The following is a 22,107-nucleotide window of genomic DNA, read 5'->3' on the forward strand; positions in this document are numbered from 1 at the left end:
ACAACATTTTTCTATGTGAACCGTGGCCGTATGACACACCATTGGAAAGATATGATCTTGAGGTACGCGTTTGCCAAATTTTCGTACACCAGGGCCAAAAATGCCCTCACAACACCGCCCCGGAAAAAAAATCGATCACCTGTGATAACAATGTGAGACCGTAGAAGGGTTAACAGCCCCATTGTCTTCCTGTTTCTGACTGTATGTGTATTGTGTGTATGGTAGGGGTGAAACGAAGGTCTCAAATTCCCATTCGAACCTTCTTTATTAAAACGAACGAAGGTGTCGAAGGATTCTTTTTTAACATGATCACGGAAACGCTCAAAAATCTTAAAAAACTAAAAAGGGTGCAAAAATCAGAACCCAATACTTTCATTGTATGTGCAATTTGTTTCTGAATCTGCTGGTATCAATGTATCCATTCCAGATAAAAAAATACTTTGGCCCAGCTCACCACTATAGATAGAGGCAAGGTTTTAACATACTCTTGATAGAGGCCATACCCAATACCTGTTTCAAGTGTGAGTCAATTGTCCATATTTCTGACAATTTAGATCAGTGTACTTGAGATCGTGTACAGACTTGGTAGCCTTGGCCTTTTTGACACAAAGCGACAATAGATCACTGCTCTAGTGTACGGCCAGTTGCGTGCTTGAACAATACCAAAATGGACGGAAAAGAGCCATATTGCGTAGTAAATATCAGATGCCCAACTTACTTCATCAAAAAATTGTCAAATCTGGACATGTACTTTTCGCTTACTAGTATCTGCTCGCATCGAGCGGGTGCATTGGTGATTGAGAGTAGAGTGAATAGTCACTGGGTGAGGAACTTCACCTGCCACGAGGATTTCAGGCCATCGCTGCGCTCCCTCTCGCTGCTGCTGGGAGAGTGAATACTGCAATGGCTTCAGCGATGGAAACTTTTATTTTCGATTCAAATAATTATGAGACTACACTCGTATCGCTGCTACAACGTTCTCCAGACACCATCATTAGCAGATATCGACGGCAGCTACAGCAAGCTATATTCCTGGTACAAGCAGCATAACTGAGCGAAAACACGATCGAAATAGCAAAACTACACTCCTACTAGTATCGCAGAGCGCCAAAGACTCGACGAATACAATCAAAAAAGTCATCCATGACTCATGAGTACACCATGGTAGATCTACACACCAACGCAAAACGGGAACACGCTGGTGACTGGAACAGGGCCAGTTCTTCACTGACTTTTCACTTCTTCAGTTCCGGTGCGCACGCGGACCATGCCCCTACTTGTAGTACAGCATGACTCGTCGACAGTACAGTGCTGTGCATGCAGCACATCGCACAAGAATCATTAGCTCAATGCATTGATGCATGCACTAAACCCGTGTCGACCTTCGTTCGAATCAAAAAACGAAGGTTCGTTTCAAAGGAAAACGAAGGTCCTTCGAACCTTCGACTACTTCGTTTCACCCCTACTGTATGGGTATTGTGTGTATGGGTATGTGTATTCTTATTCACGTGTGTGTGTGTGTGTGTGTGTGTGTGTGTGTGTGTGTGTGTGTGTGCGTGTGTGCGTGTGTGCGTGCGCGTGTGTGCACGTCTGTTTGCGTATCTATTGTGTGTGTGTGTGTGTTTGTGCGTGCGCGTGTGTGCACATGTGTGTCCTGATCGCAGGAGGAGATAGGTCAGAAAGTGAAAGCCGAGAAGCTGCGTATAGCCATGTTGCACATCAAGGAGGCAAGAGTTGCACAGGTAACCGCCGTATGTTGCAAAAAAAGAATCCACGAGAGCGGGATTCCGGGTACCGAAGAACTAGGGGTCAGCCTTGTAGCCTAAGCCATTTTTCATGTACAGTGGCCAAAACAATCCGACCCACGAGCCGAAAGCAGCGCCAAGGCTCCTTCAACCCCTGCAGCCCTGGGAGGGATTTTTGTACTGTGCATGACGTAATTGTAATGCAAACACGGCGCTACATTTTGACTCGCGGGTTCAGCGGCGGATCCAGCGATCTCTACAGGGGGGTTCCAGTATAGTCAAACCCCAATAACTGATATATGTACATGGACACGCATATGGTTTCCTGTAGTACATTTACGAAATTTAGGGGGTTCCGTGGAATGCCTGGAACCCCTCCTGGATCCGCCCCTGGGGTTTGTTTTCTTTGGCCACAACTGTACTACAGTCTATGCACAGTTGAGTCACTACAGGGGTGTCGGTGTGCTGTGTTTGGTGAAATTCTAGCCAGTTCAGTTCGTTCTTTGGCGCTCTGTTCTTCGGCGCCCGACAGTATTGTAAAGGTGTGTGTGTGTGTGTGTGTTTGTGTGTGGATTTGTGTCTGTATGTCTGCACGTGCATCATGCGCGTATCTGTCTGTCCACGTGTCAACATCGTGTCGTCCTGCATGCAGGGGCGCATCCACGCGTATGACGAGGACGGAACAGAGCGCAGTCTGGTGGCAAACGAGAAAACAGACGCTTGGACAGCCGCGCATCAGCTAGCCATCAAAGCTGAAGTGGACCTGCAGAAACCCTGGACGCTGATTGAACGAGACGAGGAGTTCAATTTAGGTAATGGAAAGCAGCTTTAAATCTTTTAACTAAGCAGCGGTATTTTTTCCTTTACTGTCTGCACTTCATGGCACATAATGAAGATAGTCAATACAAGGAAGTGAGGGTGAAACCAACCACTGACCATTGTGCAGGAGAATTAGTAACTTCTTCATAGCCGAAGTTTGTTACAACAGACGTGCTCTCACACTGTACAAGCAGCAAGTCATGACTGGCAAGTGGCCCATGACAGTATGAGTGCACTTGGTTTAGTACATGCGACCCTACTAAGATTTGATTCGTTACAAACGAAAACTGTTCGCTATAAGGCCAAGTAAAAAAAAAAGCTAGATGATCGTCCCCGTCCGCCCCAGTTTTTGTCAGCGCCCCAAGAAATATTTTATTTTTTAAATCGTGAGTTTTTGCCGAAATCGTTGGTTTTTTACCGATCGCGGATGCAGGAAACATGTGCACGCTTTGTTTAATACTTTCTTTACTATATGGACCACATACTACTAGTATATCACAACGTCAGTATCGATCTGCTGAAGAAAGAAAAAGAAAAAAAGAAAAAAAAAGAAAAAAAGAGAAAAAAAACCTTGATGTTGTTGTGTACACTGTGTGCATGAGAGGGTAAAAAGTAAAAAAATAAAAATAAAATCCTCCCGCCCTCCCCGATTTTTCCAAAAAAAAGGACGATCATCTAGTAATTTTTTTTACTCGGCCTAAATGGTCAATTTTGTGCAAGCTCCAATAGGTACACCGACAATGGTTCGCTATATTATCACGAACTTCTCTATATGCGAGTTTGTTATAAGTGGAGTTATCTGGATTTTGTTTTGTCCGTGTTGCGTCAACCGTTGTTGTAGAGCGCACGCTAGAGGATCATGAACAAGTGTACCTAATCTCGTCGCGATGGCCGAGGACCGGGAAGCGGCGGTTCATCTTCAAAATCGACTTCAAGAAGAACGACCTGTTTGAGAATCCAGAGGTACGTGATCCGGGAGCCGGGGGATGAGAGTAGTACGTGTCGAGCCGGTTTGACGACTGGCCCATACCCCTGCCCCAAAAATGGGGTATTATTGATAGTACCCCATTATTGGGGTGAATGCGCCGGTCGTGAAACAGGCTCGACACATACTACAGATGAGATGTGTGTGCATGGCCGTGACTCGTGTGTGTGTGTTTATTTATTTATTTTATTTTTTATTTTTTACAAAGACCCGTTAAAATGCCAAACATGGGAGGCAGCTAGGGGAAGCACGCACAACCTGAATCGTGGCAGTGGTCGTGAGGTTAGGGAGCTCCGCCGACCTGCGGTCTCGACTTCATGGCAACCTAGACGCACATGTGCATGGTCTTCTTGTGCATGCTTGGTCCAATGTGTATGACTTTGTATTTTTTTTTGAGAAAATTGTCACTGTTTTTCTGTACCGTCGTCGTTCTCTATGTGCGACCGCCCGTGGCCCGTGGCGTGACTGCAGGCGTATTTCCCCGCACATATCAAGGTAGCCGGTATGTATCTGCAGAGGCCACAGGAGAGGGTGGAGAAGGCACGCAAGACCTTTCTCAAGGTGAGGGCTAGAGTGGGTGTGTGGTCGGCGGTTGCTGCTGCTGCTGTAGCTGCTGCTGCTGCTGCTGCTGTTGCTGTTGTTGCTGCTGCTGCAGTTTTTGTTTTCCCTTGCAAACCTATGTATACCCATTGGCAGGCACCACACACACACACGCATGCACGCACCCACAATCCCATGCTAACTGCCTGATGCGTGTGTGCTTGCGTGTATGGATGTATTTTTGACATTTTTTGTGTTTGTATAAATATTACATTTTGTGTGTTTGTGTGCATGTGTGTTCTCGCATGTGTACATATGTATGTGTATGATTGTGTGCACATGTGTATGTGTGTAGTCTACTTCACTTATAACGACACTCAGCGGGGCATCATAAAAGTGTCCTTATTCGCGAAGTGTCGTTATACCCGAAGTCTCATTATATGTATTGCAGTTGGATGGGACTTTGCTCTGGGCTTGAAAATTCTGTCGTTATTCGCGAATTGTCGTTATATCCGCAGTCGTTATTAGCGAAGCTGACTGTACGTGTGTTTGTATGCATCCTGCTTTGACACACAGGACTACTTCACCGGCATAGTGCGTATTCCGGAGCTGGAAACCCAGTGCTACCTGCGAGAGAAGCTCAAGTCCTGGAAGAAGTATAACTGCGTGGTGCGATCCTCGGGCCTCTACTACTCCAAGTCGCGGGGAAAGGTGTGGAACACACTATCACACGCATTGTGTTGCCTGGTTCGTGGACTGCTGTACAGCTGCACACACCATGCTTCAACACACACGCGCACATGCACACACGCACACACACACGCGCGCACACACACAAACACACACACACACACACACACACACAGTCACGGCAAGACTGCAGTGTACTGTTCTGCGATGCGGACTGTAATTGTCTCTCTGTAACTATCTCTGTGTATCTGTATGTTTGCTGTCTCTCTGTAACTATCTATGTATGTCTCTCAATCTGCGGACAGAACTGTTTCATCCTTTGTGGACTCCTCAGCGCAGCACAGAGAAAATGAGGCCGAACCTGGTAGCAATGAGAAATATTTTTTTCCAAAGCCAGATTTAGTTTAACCAGGCATGAACGTACCTTGCCAGAGTGCTCAAACTATGTATGTCTCTCTCTGTGCTTGTCTCTGTACTTGTCTCTATGTAACTATATCGGTATGTGTGTGTGTGTGTGTGTGTGTGTGTGTGTGTGTGTGTGTGTGTGTGTGTGTGTGTGTGTTTTGCCTGCCTGCCTGCCTGCGTACAGACATCCGATTCAAAGAATCTTCTCTGCTACACCAAGTTCAGCGCTACCGACATCTTCAGCGCCAACAACTACAAGAAGATGTTCAAGGCGCCCTCCGAGCACGTTCTAGCCCTCAGAGTGAGTCGTCCATCGTGTAAAAAAAACAAATTATCCACTTAGTGGAGGACAGCTTTCTTTTTAAAAGCATGTGTTGTCTTGCAACCTTTTTTATTCCATGCTAGCTCTTTTCTACTTCAATAGGCGGCGGGGAGACATTAGAGAGGTTATTTAACCCTTTAAGAGCCACAGGAAAATTTCAGAATTCTGCATTTTTTCGTGTTCCTTGGATCATAGCTTCAGTTCTACTCACTCAATCTTCACAATCTCGGGCTTCCTGGAAAGGTCTCCGCGAGAGGAAGAGAATGAGGTCGATCCTGATAGCCAGCACACCGTCTATCCAGCGCTAGATCGCAGCGACAGTACGAAAAATGCCCCAAATGCGTCCAATTGCGTCCCGCTCCAGATATTTCATTTTACTCGATCGTGGAGTTCCAATTTTTTCGCTGTGTACTCTTGACAATATCAACAGTGAAACCCGTGCAAATTCGAGTAAACCAGCGTGACGAAAAGTCTCAAAATTTTCAATACTAAAGTCGCACTGCGCGCTTTTGAAATTGCCGCGATCGCGGCTCAACTTACGAGTGATTTATCTCCGGAACCGTTGCTCGCAGCGCTTCGCGAATTGTTTCTCCCGACAGGTGAGAGTTTTCTCTTCGCCCTGGATATTTCGATCACTGGATTTGAGCGAGATTGGACTGAGTTACGATCTTTTGAAGTTTTGCATTTGAATGCGTCGTTTACGACGCATTCAAGTATGGGGCGGCTCTTAAAGGGTTAAGTTGCACGTTATTTCTGACGTGACACGCAAGTTCAGCTGGCGTTTTTTGGCTCGCGCGTCGAAAAACAACGCGAGTGACCAGCAGCTCACGTCGAAATTTGGAGCTTTACGCCAAATTTGACGTGAAATTGCGCGTCACGTCGGAAATAGCGTGCATCTTAAAACCCCTCTAATAACCTTTTTATAGCAGTAAATAGTATCAGTGAAGCGGACATTACGTAAAGAACAAAGAGAATATGTTGAATAAATGCTCCCAATCGATTTTCTTGTGACCATCATCAGGAAAAGTCGCCTCACAACAGAAGCTATGCGGGGAAACAAATTAACTTATACCTCTAGAAGATAGTGCAAAGTAAAGGTGAGGTGTGAAAAAAAGTGGGAGAGAAGAAGAAAGAAATAAGAAAAAAAGATCTAAGAGTGGTCCAATGGTGTGAACTAATACCAAATTCTCTTCTACTTCTTGGTGAGAGTATTTTGGAAGACCCTTGTTACTAGTAGTTTACGAACCGCGGCTGTGGGAGGGAAGTCGGCGAAACTCGCCATGTACCAGTCGAGGTTTCCGTCAACGGCGTTGTTTTGGATTGGACACATGAGAGAGATCGATTGATCAAAGCCTGACAGCTCAGGGACGAGTAGCTTTATTCCAATGTCTTCCAAGCGCTCACTGCCGCCTCCCGAAGAAATGTGTTGGCCAATATTCATGTGATTGCTCAGTTCCGCCAAGGTGGAGAATGCTGACAGACATCCCGGATGGCAACAAACAAAGCTGAGTGTGGCTTTCGCTTTATATGTGTTGCTGCTGCTGGCGCCGGTGGTTGACTGGAAGGTGGAGTAAAGTCTTCAACGATCGCCAATGCTGTGTTTGGCAATTGTGCTGGTTTGAAAAGGAATGATCTTCCCTAAACCAACACTGTATGCTCCCTGTGAAATTATCGACCACAACTAAAAACTACGCGGTCTTGAGACCCCTGTTGTAGCGCGATTTCCTGGCCTTTTCGTGGAGACAACTAGAAGACTGTATTTACTTATTGGTTTCAACCATACTCTCAAATCAACCAGAAAGCAACAACAACAACAACGATCGCCAAATCGCTGTCATCAGCAAAACGTGCTCGCGTGCATGCATTGGCTTACGTGTACGTGTACATCAGTGTGCATGTGCGTGCATGCATATCGAAGTGTACGAGTAGAAAATAAGAATGATCATGCGCATGATGCATCGATGAGTCATACCACCACGTAACCATGGATATAAATAATGGCGACGCGATGGCGACAGCAAACCCCATGCCATCAATGTTCCTCCTTTGCTTCTTTCCTTCCATATTCGCCTGTATGTTAGTGGGCCCAGTTCACCGGTTAATGTACCAAGTAAAATAAAAACAAACGAACGAATGAACAAACAAACAAACAAACAATGTCCCTGCTGCCTGACCAAACTCACAGTTTGAAAGGTCGCGTACGCCAGTCAGTTTTGTTGATGTATCTCGGCGGGCACCTCTGTGAACTTCAGCGATGGCTGGTGAAACATTGCCAACTCCATCGTTACTTCTGATGGCCGCGTAGAACTCGAACGCATTTGTAACATTGTGATTCTCATCGATGTACCTTCGTTTGTGGGACTTGACCGTTGCACTGCACCGATCGCAAAGGTCCTTGCCCGACTGAGCTTCTCTGAAGTCATATCGGCGGCGGTGGGCTGTGATTGGCGCTTGGATTCCTGCTATGAGAGTGATCAGCTGGGCCAAATGGTAGCACCCAGTGTTGTCGCTTCTGATGTAAGCATGCTGGATATCTGGGTACCTCGACTTGACTGTGGTCTATGCATGCTGAAGTAGCGCAGCAACTGTGAAACTGTCCTGGTTACATTGTTCCACAATGTGTATGAAAACCTCGTGTGTTGCATCCTACATCTGCATGGCCATGACGTGTCATGAAAGTCCCCTCTTTGCCAACCAGCCAGTGCTTCCGTCTCACGCTATATCTCGGTGGCATGAACACTTCATGGCCAATTCCATGGTAACCACACGTGGACTGATGTGTTGTTGGCGGCTAGTGCTTCTCAGTGAGAGTATTGTGGAAAACCCTTGGTACTAGTGGTTTTAACGAACCGCGACTGTGGTAGTGAAGTCACCGAAGTCACCAGTCGAGGTTTCCGACAACGGCGTTGTTTTGGATTGGACACATGAGAGAGATCGATTGATCAAAGCCTGACAGCTTAGGGACGAGTAGCTTTATTCCAATGTCTTCCAAGCACTCACTGCCGCCTCCCAGGGAAATGTGTTGGCCAATATTCATGTGATTGCTCAGTTCCGCCAAGGTGGAGAATGCTGACAGACATCCCGGATGGCAACAAACGAAGCTGAGTGTGGCTTTCGCTTCATGTGTTGTTGCTGGTGCCTGTGGTTGACTGAAAGGTGGAGTAAAGTCTTCAGCGATCGCCAATGCTGTGTTTGGCAATTGTGCTGGTTTGAAAAGGAATGATCTTCCCTAAACCAACACTGTATGCTCCCCATGCCATCAATGTTCCTCCTTTGCTTCTTTCCGTCCATATTCGCCTTTATGTTAGTGGGCCCAGTTCACCGGTTAATGCACCAAGTAAAATAAACACAAACAAACAAACAAACAAACAAACAGACAGACAAACAATGTCCCTGCTGCCTGACCAAACTCACAGTTTGAAAGGTCGCGTACGCCAGTCAGTTTTGGTGATGGATCTCGGCGGGCACCCCTGTGAACTTCAACGATGGCTGGTGACACATTGGCAACTCCACCCATACTTCTGATGGTCGCGTATAACTCAAACGCATTTGTCATATTGTGATTCTCATCGGTGTACCTTCGTATATGGGACTTGACTGTTGCAATGCACCGATCGCAATGGTCCTTGCCTGACTGAGCTTCACTGAAGTCATATCGGCGGTTTGCTGTGACTGGCGCTTGGATTCCTGGTATGAGAGTGAGCAGCTAGGACGAATGATATCACCCAGCATTGTCGCTTCTGATGTAAGCATGCTGGATACCTGAGTGCCTCGACTTGACTGTGGTCTATGCCGCATGCTGAAGTAGCGCAGCAACTGTGAAACTGTCCTGGGTACATTGTTCCACAATGTGTATGAAAACCTTGTGTGTTGTATCCAACATCTGCATGGCCATGACGTGCCATGAAATTCCCCTCTTTGCCAAACAGTCAGTGCTTCCATCTCACGCTATATCTCGGTGGCATGAACTTCGTGGCCAAGTCGAGACATGAGAGAGATCGATTGACCAAAGCCTGACAGCTGACGGACAAATAGCTTTATTCCGATGTCTTCCAAGCGTTCACTGCCGCCTCCCGGGGAAATGTGTTGGCCAATATTCATATGATTGCTCAGTTCCACCAAGGTGGAGAATGCTGACAGACATCCCGGATGGCAACAAACAAAGCTGAGTGTGGCTTTCGCTTTATGTGTGTTGCTGCTGCTGCTGGCGCCGGTGGTTGACTGAAAGGTGGAGTAAAGTCTTCAGCGATCACACCAATGCTGTGTTTGGCAATTGTGCTGGTTTAACAGGAGTGATCATCTTTCCTAAACCACCACTGTATTCACCCCATGCCATCAATGTTCCTCCTTTGCTTCTTGCCTTCCACATTCGCCTTTATGTTAGTGGGTCCAGTTCACCGTTTGTTAATGTACCAAGTAAAATAAACAAACAAACAAACAGACAAGTCACAAACAATGTCCCTGCTGGCTGACCAAACTCACAGTTTGAAAGGTCGTGTACGCCAGTCAGTTTTGGCGCTGGATCTCCGCGGGTGCCCCTGTGAACTTCAACGATGGCTGGTGACACATTGGAAACTCGGCTGTTACTTCTGATGGTTGCGTAGAACTCGAACGCATTTGTAACGTTGTGATTCTTATCGATGTACCTTCGTTTGTGGGACTTGACCGTTGCAATGCACCGATCGCAAAGGTCCTTGCCCGAATGAGCTTCACTGAAGTCGTATCGGCGGTTTGCTGTGATTGGCGCTTGGATTCCTGTTATGAGAGTGATCAGCTGGGCCGAATGGTATCACCCAGCGTTGTCGCTTCTGATGTAAGCATGCTGGATATCTGGGTGCCTCGACTTGACTGTGGTCTATGCATGCTGAAGTAGCGCAGCAACTGTGAAACTGTCCTGGTTACATTGTTCCACAATGTGTTTGAAAACCTCGTGTGTTGCATCCTACATCTGCATGGCGATGACGTGCCATGAAATCTCCCTCTTTGCCAACCAGTCAGTGCTTTTGTCTCACGCTATCTCTCGGTGGCATGACGTGCCATGAAATTCCCCTCTTTGCCAACCAGCCAGTGCTTCCGTCTCACGATATCTCTGTGTGGCATGAACCATGAAATTCTCCTCTTTGCCAACCAGCCAGTGCTTCCGCCCCACGCTATCTCTCGGTGGCATGAACACTTCATGGCCCAGTCCATGGCAATCATACACATACTGATGTGTTTTTGGCAGCCAGTGATTGTGATTGGCGATTGGATTTCTGCTATCCCAGCATCCCAGCACCCAGCATTGTCGCTCTCTCGGTGGCATGAACACTACACGGCCCCGGCCATGGTAGTATCTTATAACACACAATCATACTGGTGTGTTTTTGGCGACCAGTGATGTTATTTTGGCTTCGTGCTGGTTGGCGGTGCGCATCACATGCGCGCTCCAGTCTCTCCGGATGCGTTGGGGTCTGTCTTCAATTACCCAACCACAGCATCTAAATTATAGTGCCTATCCAAGAGTCTGGGGGGGGGGGGGGGGTCTTCTAAGGGGGGATTATATGCGCAGCTCCAGCCTGGCCCGCCTGTAACCGAGATCTCGGGCTTATAGCGTTACACACATCCATACAAAACCTGTTGTGCGTTTACATGTCAAGTGGGCTGGCCCGGCGAGGCGGGATCCCTCCCCGAGGCACCCAAGATCCCGGCTAGGCGGGCCGGAAAAAGCACATACAAACAGACTAGCCAGGGCCAGTATACAGAGGAGTTGTATTATTACGGTGTCGACACGGGAACATGTAAACACCCTCGGCGGGCTGGCCCGCTCCCTCCAGCCCCGGGCTGGAGTTATAATATTTATATTTATTACAACATCTCAAGACTCGGTGGAAGCACCGACCAATATTAAGAGAGTGAGTGAGCCAACCACGGCGAAAAATAGCAGGAAGGAGAGGGAAAACAAAAGAGTTGCAACTCAGCAAAGAAAGAGAATTTCAAATAAAAGCAGTGAAAAGCAACAGAGACGCAAAGGACATGTGGATAATGTCGTTGCACACATAATTTGCCCCATGATGTGCCCCAAACTAATAAAAGCTCAACATAGAAGATAGAAGATGTGTATATGCAATGCTCAGGTTCATACTGTCATCAACAATAATAGAAAAGCTGAAAGGATCGCTCTTCTAAATAAAGGGTCAACGTGTACATAATGATTATCTGAATATGGACTTCCGCATAAATAAAATATGGACTTTATGTATGGACTTACAACAGGAAGAGGCCTTATCATAGAGGGTCTTATCCTATTTTAACCCTTTGGAGTCCGTAACTTTTTGCTTCCGCAGAATTTGTGGCAGTCACGAAAATGCGCACTCCATTTCCAACATAACTTTGGTTCTACTTCACCGATTTTGAAGACCTTGGGCTCGTTGGAAAGCTCTTGATGAGGGAAATACAATGAGCCCAAACTCGCCAAGAGCACTGTTCATTGTCCGCCACAACGCGCCCCAAACGCGAGTCCAGCTCCAGATCTGAGACGAAATCGGTCTCCTGTAGCCATTTCACTAAATCCAGCTCGGAACTGTTCAAATTTTTTCGAGTAGAAGCTTACCTTGCCGTGACTTCGCGCCGCGCCGGGCCTGCCATGAAGCTGGGAAAATCCCTTTTTTTCACGCACTGGTGACCCGCAGCACGCAGCGCAGAAAATTCGAAATGTTTGATCGCTCGCCGCTTACTCAAACTTCATCACAGAGACTTCGGACCAGTTCGAGGCGATAGCTGAGAGTTTTCACTACCATCTAGACCCTTCGATTGTTGAATTTGGTCAAGATTTGGCTGAGAACCGAAAGTTTGACTTCGCCCACATGCATATAAAATGCCCATGGTTCGAAATCGAACCATGGACTCCAAAGGGTTAAGGGAAATAGTCCTATAACTTAGGAGAAGCATGTGCTGGCATAATCATGGGCTGGAGTATGGTCGGCTGTGTGTGTTGCTTTTCAAGCGTTTTTCTTGCCCGTATGTATTTTCGTGTTTCTCGAAAAGCCCTTGATTTAGCCCCTCTCTCTCTCTCTTTTTCTCTCTCTCTCACACACACACACACACACACTCTCTCTCTCTCTCTCTCTCTCTCTCTCTCTCTCTCTCTCTCTCTCTCTTCTTCTTCTTCTTCTTCGTCACTACCACAGCCTGAAACCGGTGCATGTGCTAACGGCATGCTGAAGTGCATTGCTTTTGAGTCACGCACGGACTTGCTGAGCTGGAAGGCCGCCATGCGCTGTGCCAAGGTAACAATGAACTCAGTTTTGCGTTCCATGATGCCACTACTGTATCTGGACTGTCTTTACCTGCTCCCAGCCCCGTGCCATCTACACATTCAGACAAGACGACGAGATGACTACATTTGGAAGACGATGTATTACAAGACCCTATAAGCACACATGTCCCCTATAAGCACTCATGTCGCCTATAAGCACACATGTCCCCTAACTTATAAACACTCATGTCCCGTATAACACACATATCCCCTGTAGGCATACATGTCCCCTATAAGCACACATGTCCCTCTAAGCACTCGTGTCCCCTATAAGCACTAATATCCCTATAAGCACACGTATAAGCACACGTCCCCTATAAGCACTCATGTCCCTATAAGCACACGTCCCCTATAAGCGCACATGCCCCTATAGGCTATCAGCACACATGTCCCCTGTAAGCACACATGTCCCCTATAAGCACACATGTTCCCTATAAGCACACATGTCCCCTATAAGCATGCATGTCCCCTATAAGCATACATATCCCCTATAAGCACACGTATCCCCTATAATAATACATATTCCCTGCGAGGAGAACCTTTCCCTGTAAGGAGACACCTGCCCCATAATGATACACTTCCCTGTATGGAGATGACTGCCCGAAACTGCTTCGAAAACAGGTTTAACTCTAGTTTTTTTCGTGCTCTGTGTTGTGCCCGTGTCCTGCCCTGCCCGTGTCCTGCCCTGTCCTGCCCTGCCCGCGTCCTGCCCTGCCCTACCCTGCCCTGTCCTGCCCTGTCCTGTCCTGCCCTGCCCTGTCCTGTCGTCTCAGTACGGCCTGAAGCTACGTGAAGATTATGAGCTGTACCAGCGACGGCAGATGGTCATTAACCGAATGTTCAGCAGCCCTAGTTCGTCCAACAGTGAACTCCGCTCGCCCCCTCTATCGCGCGGTGGCACCATCCGTCTAATACCGATCAAGCGCTCGGACAATGACGTTGACGCACGGCAGCAGAACATCGCCGCAGATGCACACGAACAGACGAGCAATCCGGGTTCGGCACAGTCCACCAGCACGGCAGCATCGATTGGGCAGGACGAGTTCGTCTATCCAACGCCAAAGCAGTCTGCTGACAGCATGCTGCACGAAAGCAGTCCCGGTACGACGACAGGAAACGAGGGTGGTGCGAGTGAAATCGACGGTGGTGGCGGTGCGGAGGAGCTGCCGCCCACTCAGCCCAAGCTCATCTCAGCCAGCCTACCACCTGCACCGGCATCCTTGACGATGACGTCATCAACACGATCGGTGACATCATCACTGTCCCAGTTCCCCGATGACAGCACTGCAGAATATTGGGAAGGTATGCTGTGCACCCATTCACATGTTGGGTAGTTTGAGGGAATGAAAATGGGGGGGGGGGGGGGGTCTGAAGAAAAATTGCCTGTCACCACCGGAACTGGATCCAAGGACCTTGGCTTGAGGCGGCCAGCAATGCTCTCCCAGTACCCCTGAACATGGACAGTGCTACTGAATGAACATTTTACAAATTTTCCCGATGGGGGGGGGGGGGGGAGGAGAACATGCTTGATCCATATTTGGGCAAGTTGCCACCTCGCTCCGGCTTGTTAGTTGTTACCACTTTTCTTGTTTACAAGATAGCCACAAACCATCATGGTGTGAATGCCAACATTTGTTGCCGTTCCATGCTGGTATACTATGTATTGTTGGTAGCTTCAAGCTTGGATGCTATCCTCTATAGAATACGATTATTGCTTTCCATTGTGTGTGTACAGATGCGACGCCGTACGACTCTCGGCCTGCCATGCCAGTCCCAGGATTGTCAGCAACTGCACAGCCACCACCGCCACCACCAGCAGCAGACATACGTGGACCGACTAAATCAGCGTCGTCCTCATCGCTGGACACGAGTCAAGCAGCACCTCTGGCAGAGCGGCACGGCGGTGGCGGCGTACAATTTAGCAATGTTTCGTCGACGTTGCCACCCCCACCGCCGCCGATGACAACCTCCGACATACAGTCATCACACTTCAGCTATGCAGCCAGCAGTAATGGCACCATGAATCGCGATTCTCCCGACCTGCCCCCTCCGCCACCGGTCGAAGCTCTCTCGGAAGCGGCGGCGGTGGCCGCACCCCCGCCAAGCGCTGCCAAACCGCCGCCGATTGTGCCGAAAAAGCGGCCCGACGCTGCGCCAAAGCCGTCGCCGACCAGCAATGCTGCCCTGCGTACCCCGCCGCCACCGCGTAAGCAAGCATCCCCGTCACCGCATGCTGCACAGAGGGCCCCGGCAGCGTTGCCCAGTATGGGGACAGCAGCACCAGCACCAGTAGCAGCAGCACAACACGCCGATAACGGCATGACGGCGGCAGCGATGTTGTCTGCAGACGGCGGTGGCGGTGCTGTCGGTGGTGGTGGTGGTGTTTCGACAATGTCCATCAAGCAGCGTAGCCACGCGCTGGTCGGCGTCATCGGGCGACGTCCGCCAATGCCGACCCCCACCTCGCAGAACAGCACTCAACAGACGCATCAACAGGACACGTCGCCAATGCACCAGCTGCCCAGACAACAACCATCGCCGCCGCAAGCGCTGCGGCAAGCTGCTCCCGCCGCGCAACACCAGCAGCAACATGCATCCCAAGCAGCGTACGCACAAGAAACAGCAGCGTCGCCATTGCCACCCTCCCAGCTACGCGCCGGAAACAACGATGCCGGCAGCAGCAGCACTCCACTGCCACAGCCGCCACCCTCCTCGATCCCATCTCACCATCACCGTCCACCGGCGATACACCCAACACAACAACAACAACAGCAGCCACCACCTCCACTACTAGCAAGTCGAGGGTCTCCGTCTCTGCCAGCAACAGGAGCAGGCATGTCTCACAGCATGAGCCAATCACACTCTGCCCACGGTAAGTTGAATACAGTACATGCTTGTTTCGGCGCTTGTTCCTTACATTTCAACCTGTATTGAAAGACCACCTGTCTTCAGAGACTAGTTTTTCGGGGACCCAAACCATGCTGCCACATACATTCCAACCTGTATTGAAAGACCACCTGTCTTCAGAGACTAGTTTTTCGGGGACCCAAACCATGCTGCCACATACATTCCAACCTGTATTGAAAGACCACCTGCCTTACCGCCTGTCTTCAGAGATCAGCTATTCGGGGACCCAGACCATACATTTAAACCTGTATTGAAAGACCACCTGTCTTCAGAGACTAGTTATTCGGGGACCCAAACCATGCTGCCACATACATTCCAACCTGTATTGAAAGACCACCTGCCTTACCGCCTGTCTTCAGAGATCAGCTATTCGGGGACCTAGACCATACATTTCAACCTGTATTGAAAGACCACCTGTCTACAGAGACCAGGAGGCATTCTATGCTACATCATGGGGTGATCACTGAGGACAGTGTTTTTCGCCTCTCCTTTTCAGACCACATCGGAAGCAATGCGACAGGCACTGCTGCTGCTGTCATGACGACGGAACGCCGAAGTCCACAATTAGCACCGGCAGCAGCCAGTGCAGCGGCCAGTCCGCCGATTGTGCCCAGAAAGCAGGGAACCGTACTAAGCAGCTCCGGCGGTAAGCTCCTTGCTTCTAGAATATGCGTCATTGTTCCAAATATGCGTGATTTTTTCCTAATTTTGCGTGATTTTTTCCAAATATTTGAGATTTTTTCCAAATATGCGCGATTTTTTCCCGAATATGCGTGGTTGTTCCTAATATGCGTGCGCGTTCCAAGTATGCGTGATTGTGCATGTGTTGTTGTCGATGTCGATGCTCTGGTGGTTTCATGATCCAAAACCGCTGTTCTGTTGGAGTTCCTGTCGAGTCGTGATATGTTAGATTGTGTTCTTCTTTCTCAAGTTGTTGTTTTTTTGCTGGGCAGCGACGCACATGCATTTGTACCAGCATTGAAAAATCCTGCTTTCTCTTGAATGCATGTACTTCAGTACCCGGTATTGCGCCGGCTGTGCTGGACTTAACAAATTTAGTATTGTCCCAGTCCGGGGGAACGAATAGTGCAGGTAGATGCACAGTGCTGGTAACTGAAATCCGACCCCGGTCTTTCGTGCTCGAATGCAGCACCGACCATTCTAGCGGTCTCTATTTCGGTAGTGTTACAATCCAGTGCTGGGTGTTTGCAATGTGAGTGCACCGCCCCAGGGGGTCGGATTTCAGTTGCCGGCACTTTACGTAAACTTTGTGATGACTGGTTGTTTGCCTTGCGTGTTGTGGTGGTGCCGTGTCCCAGGTGCTGCTCCTGCTCCTGCTGCTACGAGTGGTGGCGGCATCGCTCTATCGCATCCCCCACCGCCCGTCGTGGCAGCACCCAACGTGCCGATGCCATCGGCGGCCGCGGCATCGGCTGCCCGTCACCACGGCGACGTTCGAAGCAGCGGCGGCATGCCACCACCAGGGCAGCCCCCGCCGCCCGTGTCGCTCTCGTCGTTCGGTCCCAGCGCTCTCCCACAGCCGTTTGCCCAGCACACGTTTGCCCAGGCGCAGCCCATGCCCGTCGGCGCGCATGGTTACGACCAGCCAACGGCACGCCAAGGTCAGAGTGAGCCCCGATTGCGCAATGACGTAATTTGTACCGTAAACAGCACCCCACACATGGCCAGAGCCACCTGATCATGGTCTTGTGTGTGTATGTGTGTGTCTGGGGGGGGGGGGGGGGTTGAACAGTGCATTCCTACTTATGGCAACCAACTGTAGACGGTATTTAAAATAGTCATGTGACAGTGCACACTCGGGAAGCCGGCAATGCTGGTGTTGCTAAGGAAACCGGCAATGCTAGCATGACAGCAATCACCATGTACTAGTGAAGCAGCAGCCTTCAAGACTCACTTTCATCGTGTGTCTTGTGTTCTTGATTGTCTTTGCCTGATGTGTTCCTCAACACACGTCAGGTGATGCGGCCGCGGATCCGGCTAACTTTGCTCTGTTTGTTTGTTTGTTTGTTTGTGTTCTTGTCGTGTGCGTGTGTGCATGCATACAGAGAACAGCACTGCAGTGGCACACGCCAGTGAGCCATGGTTCCACGGACCGGTGACCCGTGCCGAGGCAGAGTCACTGCTCCGGGGGGCAGGAGGCCAGAACGGGTAAGGGACTGTAGGACATGGAACACCACATCGTCGTCACGAGCATGTGCGCACTCACGCTCGTTCGCACGCATGCATGCGCGCGCACACACACACACACACACACACACACACACACACACACACACACACACACACACATAAACACACATAAACACACATGCATGCGCACACCTGCATGCGCACACCTGCACACACACACACACACACACACACACACACACACACACACACACACACACACACACACACCTACACACACCTACACACACACACACACACACATGCACACACACACACACGTACACACACACACACACACGTGCACACACACACACACACACATGGCTCCCTCTTGCTACAGTACTGTTGTAGTACGTTATTTTGCGTACGTCGTGTGTACGTCATGTTTGTGCATGTGCGTGTTGCTGTGGTGTGAAAAGCAGTCTTCGTCTTGAGTTCGTCATGTCTAGTTGTGTTTCGTCGTCGTGTCAATAAACAGTCTTCTAAATGTAGTTATCGCCGTCCCTTTGTATAAGTGTGGAGATGGCACGGGACTGGGAGCAGGTAGAGAAAGGCAGTTACAACACTGTTGCGTTGCTCAGCTGTTGTCATAGTTCTGTTGTTGTGTTGCTGTTGCCGTCGTCGTGTGCAGGCTCTATTTGATACGGGAGAGCTCTATGGTACCCGGCAGCTACGTGATGACAATGATGGGTCACGGACGCATCCACAACTTCCACATTGAGTGTGTAAGTACTAGGTGTGTGTGGCACCGCTGTTGGAGGTGGTCCAGTGTGTGTGCGTGCGTGTGTGTGTGTGTATGGGTGCATGTTGGCGTGGGTTTCTAATATCAACCTGTATTACTTGTTTGCATGTCTTCCTCACAATAGCGAGAGTTCTCAGATTGCCTAGAGTGCTCAACACCACAAGGATGGAGTAGTACCACAAAGCCGGCTGTCTCTGTTCTCTCAGTCTGGCTTTATGTCTTGCTTATGTGCATTTTGTGCATGTCATGTGCCTGTGTCTCTCTGTGCAGTTCTCTGACGGCCATAGCATGGCGTACGGCATAGATAACAGTCCACGGTTCCCCGCGCTCTCCATGCTCATCGACCACTTCCGCCAGAACTCGCACCGTCTGCCGTGCCCTCTCTCCTACTACGTCAGCCGGGCTTGAGTCCGCCCATTGCTTCGCTATCCGCCTTTCCGATCATAGTCAACCATAGTGCAACCAAATCTGGAATGCACGCTGCACAGATCATCCATAGCCGGAAGGTACACTGCCCAAATCACCTGTAACTGGAAGGTACACCGCTCAGATCATCCAAAACTGGAAGGTGGCACCGCGCAGATCATCCAAAAACTGGAAGGTGGCACCGCACAGATCATCCATAGCCGGAAGGTACACTGCACAAATCACCTGTAACCGGAAGGTGCACCACGCAGATCATCCAAAACTGGCAGGATCTGTGTGGTGGCCGCCCTTTCCTACCATGCTAGGAGGGCTTGAGACTAATTTTAGTCATAGTGTTAGTTTGCAGTAAGTGCTCAAAGAGTAGACATCCGCATTCACCATCCCATAGTGTTAGCTTATGTGTCTTACTTGATACAACGTTAGTACTGTACAATGCAAAGGGAGTAGTAAAATACCTACTCCCTGGTCATAGCCATCCTCAAAAGTACGAAGTGGCTGCTGTCACATGACTGAGGTGGAGAATGGTGGCAGCCCTGGTAACCAATGGTTGCGCTATGACGACCGAAAAGCGATTCGTTCGCAGCTTTTCGGCACACAGAAAGAGCCGCGGGAGCACGACCGAGCGGTACTCATCGTTGCTATGGCGATGCTGGCTGTAGTCACCGTGATGCTCCTAGAAACACTTGACCTTGCTTGTTTGTTGGTTTGTTTGTAAAATAAATCAAAAACAAACAAACAGAACCTTACTAATGCTCGCACCTGTGAGGCTCTTGTACTATGCTTGCTATTTTGCATCGTTTTTCTCGTGTGTGTTTTTTGCTTGCTTCACTTCAAGTCTCCATGTTCTCTCCTCTTGATCAGACTTAGAGAAGCTAGCGTACAGATAAAAAAAATTAAATTTTACAAAACAAATCAGAACCTATCCCAAGTAAAAGCCACACTATCTCTGCCCCCCCCCCCCGGACTCTATCCAGTTTTTACTCATCGCCCGCCAAGGCTACAGCGGGTGAATTATGAAGGTTTTATTCGGCATAGCCACACGGTGTGACGCCGGGAATCAATTTCAGAAAAGAGCAATATTCAGTCAATCCTCAATTCTAACTTTTAAGATCTGCCCTTCCTCTTGCTGCAGATCCTGGCATCGTCCTTTCGACGATGTTCCAGCTACCTTCTTGCATGCGTATCGTATTGATTTTGTTCATCCAGCTTTTTTTTGTGCTTTGCTTCATATCACTGCCACAGTAAATAATTAGTATCCGCTTGTACAGTTTATTACAAGTATTATTATTTTATTACCTAGATTCTAGAACAGTAACGAAAGCCAAGGAGTGACTAGACAGTCAGACCTCACGTATCCGGTCCTCTTTTATCCGGACACCTCGCCATCCGGATAAATACAGTATGTGTGTTCGATTATCCGGTTCCCTCACCTATCCGCGAATATATTTGTCGAAAACGGATGTGTGCGGTTATGGTGAGGTCTGACTGTACAACTCCCTGGCTATTGTTACTGTTCACTGGTGTTGGCGTGGGCAGGGGGGATGTTTTCGCCAGTGACTAGTGACGTTAAAACACCGCTATTGTCTACCACTTCCTGGTGTGAACTGTTTAATTATTGCTGATTACCAAAAGTGCAGCTGCATGCAAGCGGTCCCTTTGTAAAAACGCGGACAAGAATTCTGATTTCCGCCGGGAAAAGAGGGTTATTCTGCAGGATATTCTTCAGTAAAATCAAAACTCTGCGGCACTTCAAGTCTGCAAGTTTTTCTTTCTCCTTGGATGTAGAGGATATGCGGAAAGGAGTACTTTACACACTAGCGGTATAGCTATAGCCGTCACCAACTGATTGGGAGTGAAGAATCTTCGAGAGACCTGGGACTCACCTTCACCAAGCTAGACAAGAGCAGTGTGTGAGCAATGTGCTCAGACAAATCCCAAAGTCGCTTGCATTCGAGGGCGTACGGTATGTGAGCTATCACAGAAAATGATGACGTACAAGTAGTTCTGAATACAGTAGAGTCGCGCGCTGAAGAACGCGGAGCCCAAGAACGTCCAGCCTGAAATTCTAAGAACACCACAGCCTAAAAGCAAAGAACGGCGGTGTTGGTTTTCTGGCAGCTTGTGGAATGCATTATGATCCAGTACGGAGTGTTTCTAAGAACGTGCTATAAGAACGCAGCCAGATTGCAGAAAAAATAAGAACGTCCCAGGTAAAGCGGGATTCACAGAAGCTTTTTTGCGATGCGACAGCCGCGAAACCGGGAAATCCCCAAATCGCAACCATCGCGGACCCTACGCAACTGACGCAACTGGGCCATCGCAGGCTATCGCAGAAGTTGAGCTTGGCTCAACTTTTGCGATGCGATGCGACAAGGGATTTGGCGTACGATTTTGACCTTTTCTACAGCAAAGTTGTACAAAGGTGCAAGAGTTGCCTATAAAATTTGTACAAGTTGTATCAAACCGCGCGAATATCATGGTGACGTAGCCAAATCAGCAAGATGTTGTCGCATCACTGACTTCTTCTGTGAATGGTATTTCGCGAGTTCGCATCGCCCGCGTCCGTCGCAGATCGCGTCGCATCGCAAAAAAGGTTCTGTGAATCCCGCTTAAAGGGGAACTCCGGTCCAAAATCACCCCCATTTTTTATTGCGGAATCCATTAGAGTATGTCGTAAGTGGTAGAATGGCGAAAACCGGAAGCTTCTACGACAAGGATAACATACCTAAATTACCAATTGCAATTTTCCATATTTGGCACGAGGGGGCCCCCTCCCACCCTGTGACGTAAAACGTTCTCAGCCCGGTCCACTCAGATGAAATTTTCAAATAATTGAAGCAAGAATGAAAAGTCCTTGGCCATTGTTGAAGTGCTTGTTGTTCTGTGCCATGCCCGATTTATTGTCACGACTCGCTGCTGCGTCTCTGGATGCAACAATGTCACGAAGAAAGAGGCGCCTGCGGGCTGTCGTAGCATGGCTTTCCTCTGGCTGACGCGAACCTGACGACAGCTTGGCTATGGAGAGTATGTTGGAAGGAT

The 22,107-nt window shown here is 49.0% G+C and overlaps 1 protein-coding gene across 3 annotated transcripts in view; it reads left to right on the plus strand.

Annotated features, from left to right (window-relative positions):
* Positions 1-20,355, plus strand: part of LOC135827405 (ras-associated and pleckstrin homology domains-containing protein 1-like) — a 32,849-nt gene extending 12,494 nt beyond the window's left edge. Inside the window, exons 10-24 of one of the 3 annotated variants that reach the window (XR_010555435.1) lie at positions 1,665-1,742; positions 2,398-2,557; positions 3,406-3,527; positions 4,021-4,110; positions 4,666-4,800; positions 5,369-5,485; positions 12,673-12,771; positions 13,574-14,102; positions 14,536-15,672; positions 16,204-16,353; positions 17,027-17,329; positions 17,774-17,876; positions 18,532-18,625; positions 18,913-19,210; positions 19,244-20,355. Coding sequence is in view for 1 of the 3 variants with exons in the window: in XM_065339897.1 (XP_065195969.1) it covers positions 1,665-1,742; positions 2,398-2,557; positions 3,406-3,527; positions 4,021-4,110; positions 4,666-4,800; positions 5,369-5,485; positions 12,673-12,771; positions 13,574-14,102; positions 14,536-15,672; positions 16,204-16,353; positions 17,027-17,329; positions 17,774-17,876; positions 18,532-18,625; positions 18,913-19,050 (3,255 nt within the window). In the remaining 2 variants the exon portion in view is untranslated. Of the gene's footprint in view, positions 1-1,664; positions 1,743-2,397; positions 2,558-3,405; positions 3,528-4,020; positions 4,111-4,665; positions 4,801-5,368; positions 5,486-12,672; positions 12,772-13,573; positions 14,103-14,535; positions 15,673-16,203; positions 16,354-17,026; positions 17,330-17,773; positions 17,877-18,531; positions 18,626-18,912 lie in introns of all 3 variants that reach the window. The other 2 variants (XR_010555436.1, XM_065339897.1) reach the window with 2 other exon arrangements.
* Positions 20,356-22,107: the final 1,752 nt, after the last annotated feature.

The sequence above is a fragment of the Sycon ciliatum genome, chromosome 11, assembly GCF_964019385.1.
Source record: "Sycon ciliatum chromosome 11, ocSycCili1.1, whole genome shotgun sequence".
In the NCBI taxonomy this organism is placed as follows: domain Eukaryota; kingdom Metazoa; phylum Porifera; class Calcarea; order Leucosolenida; family Sycettidae; genus Sycon; species Sycon ciliatum.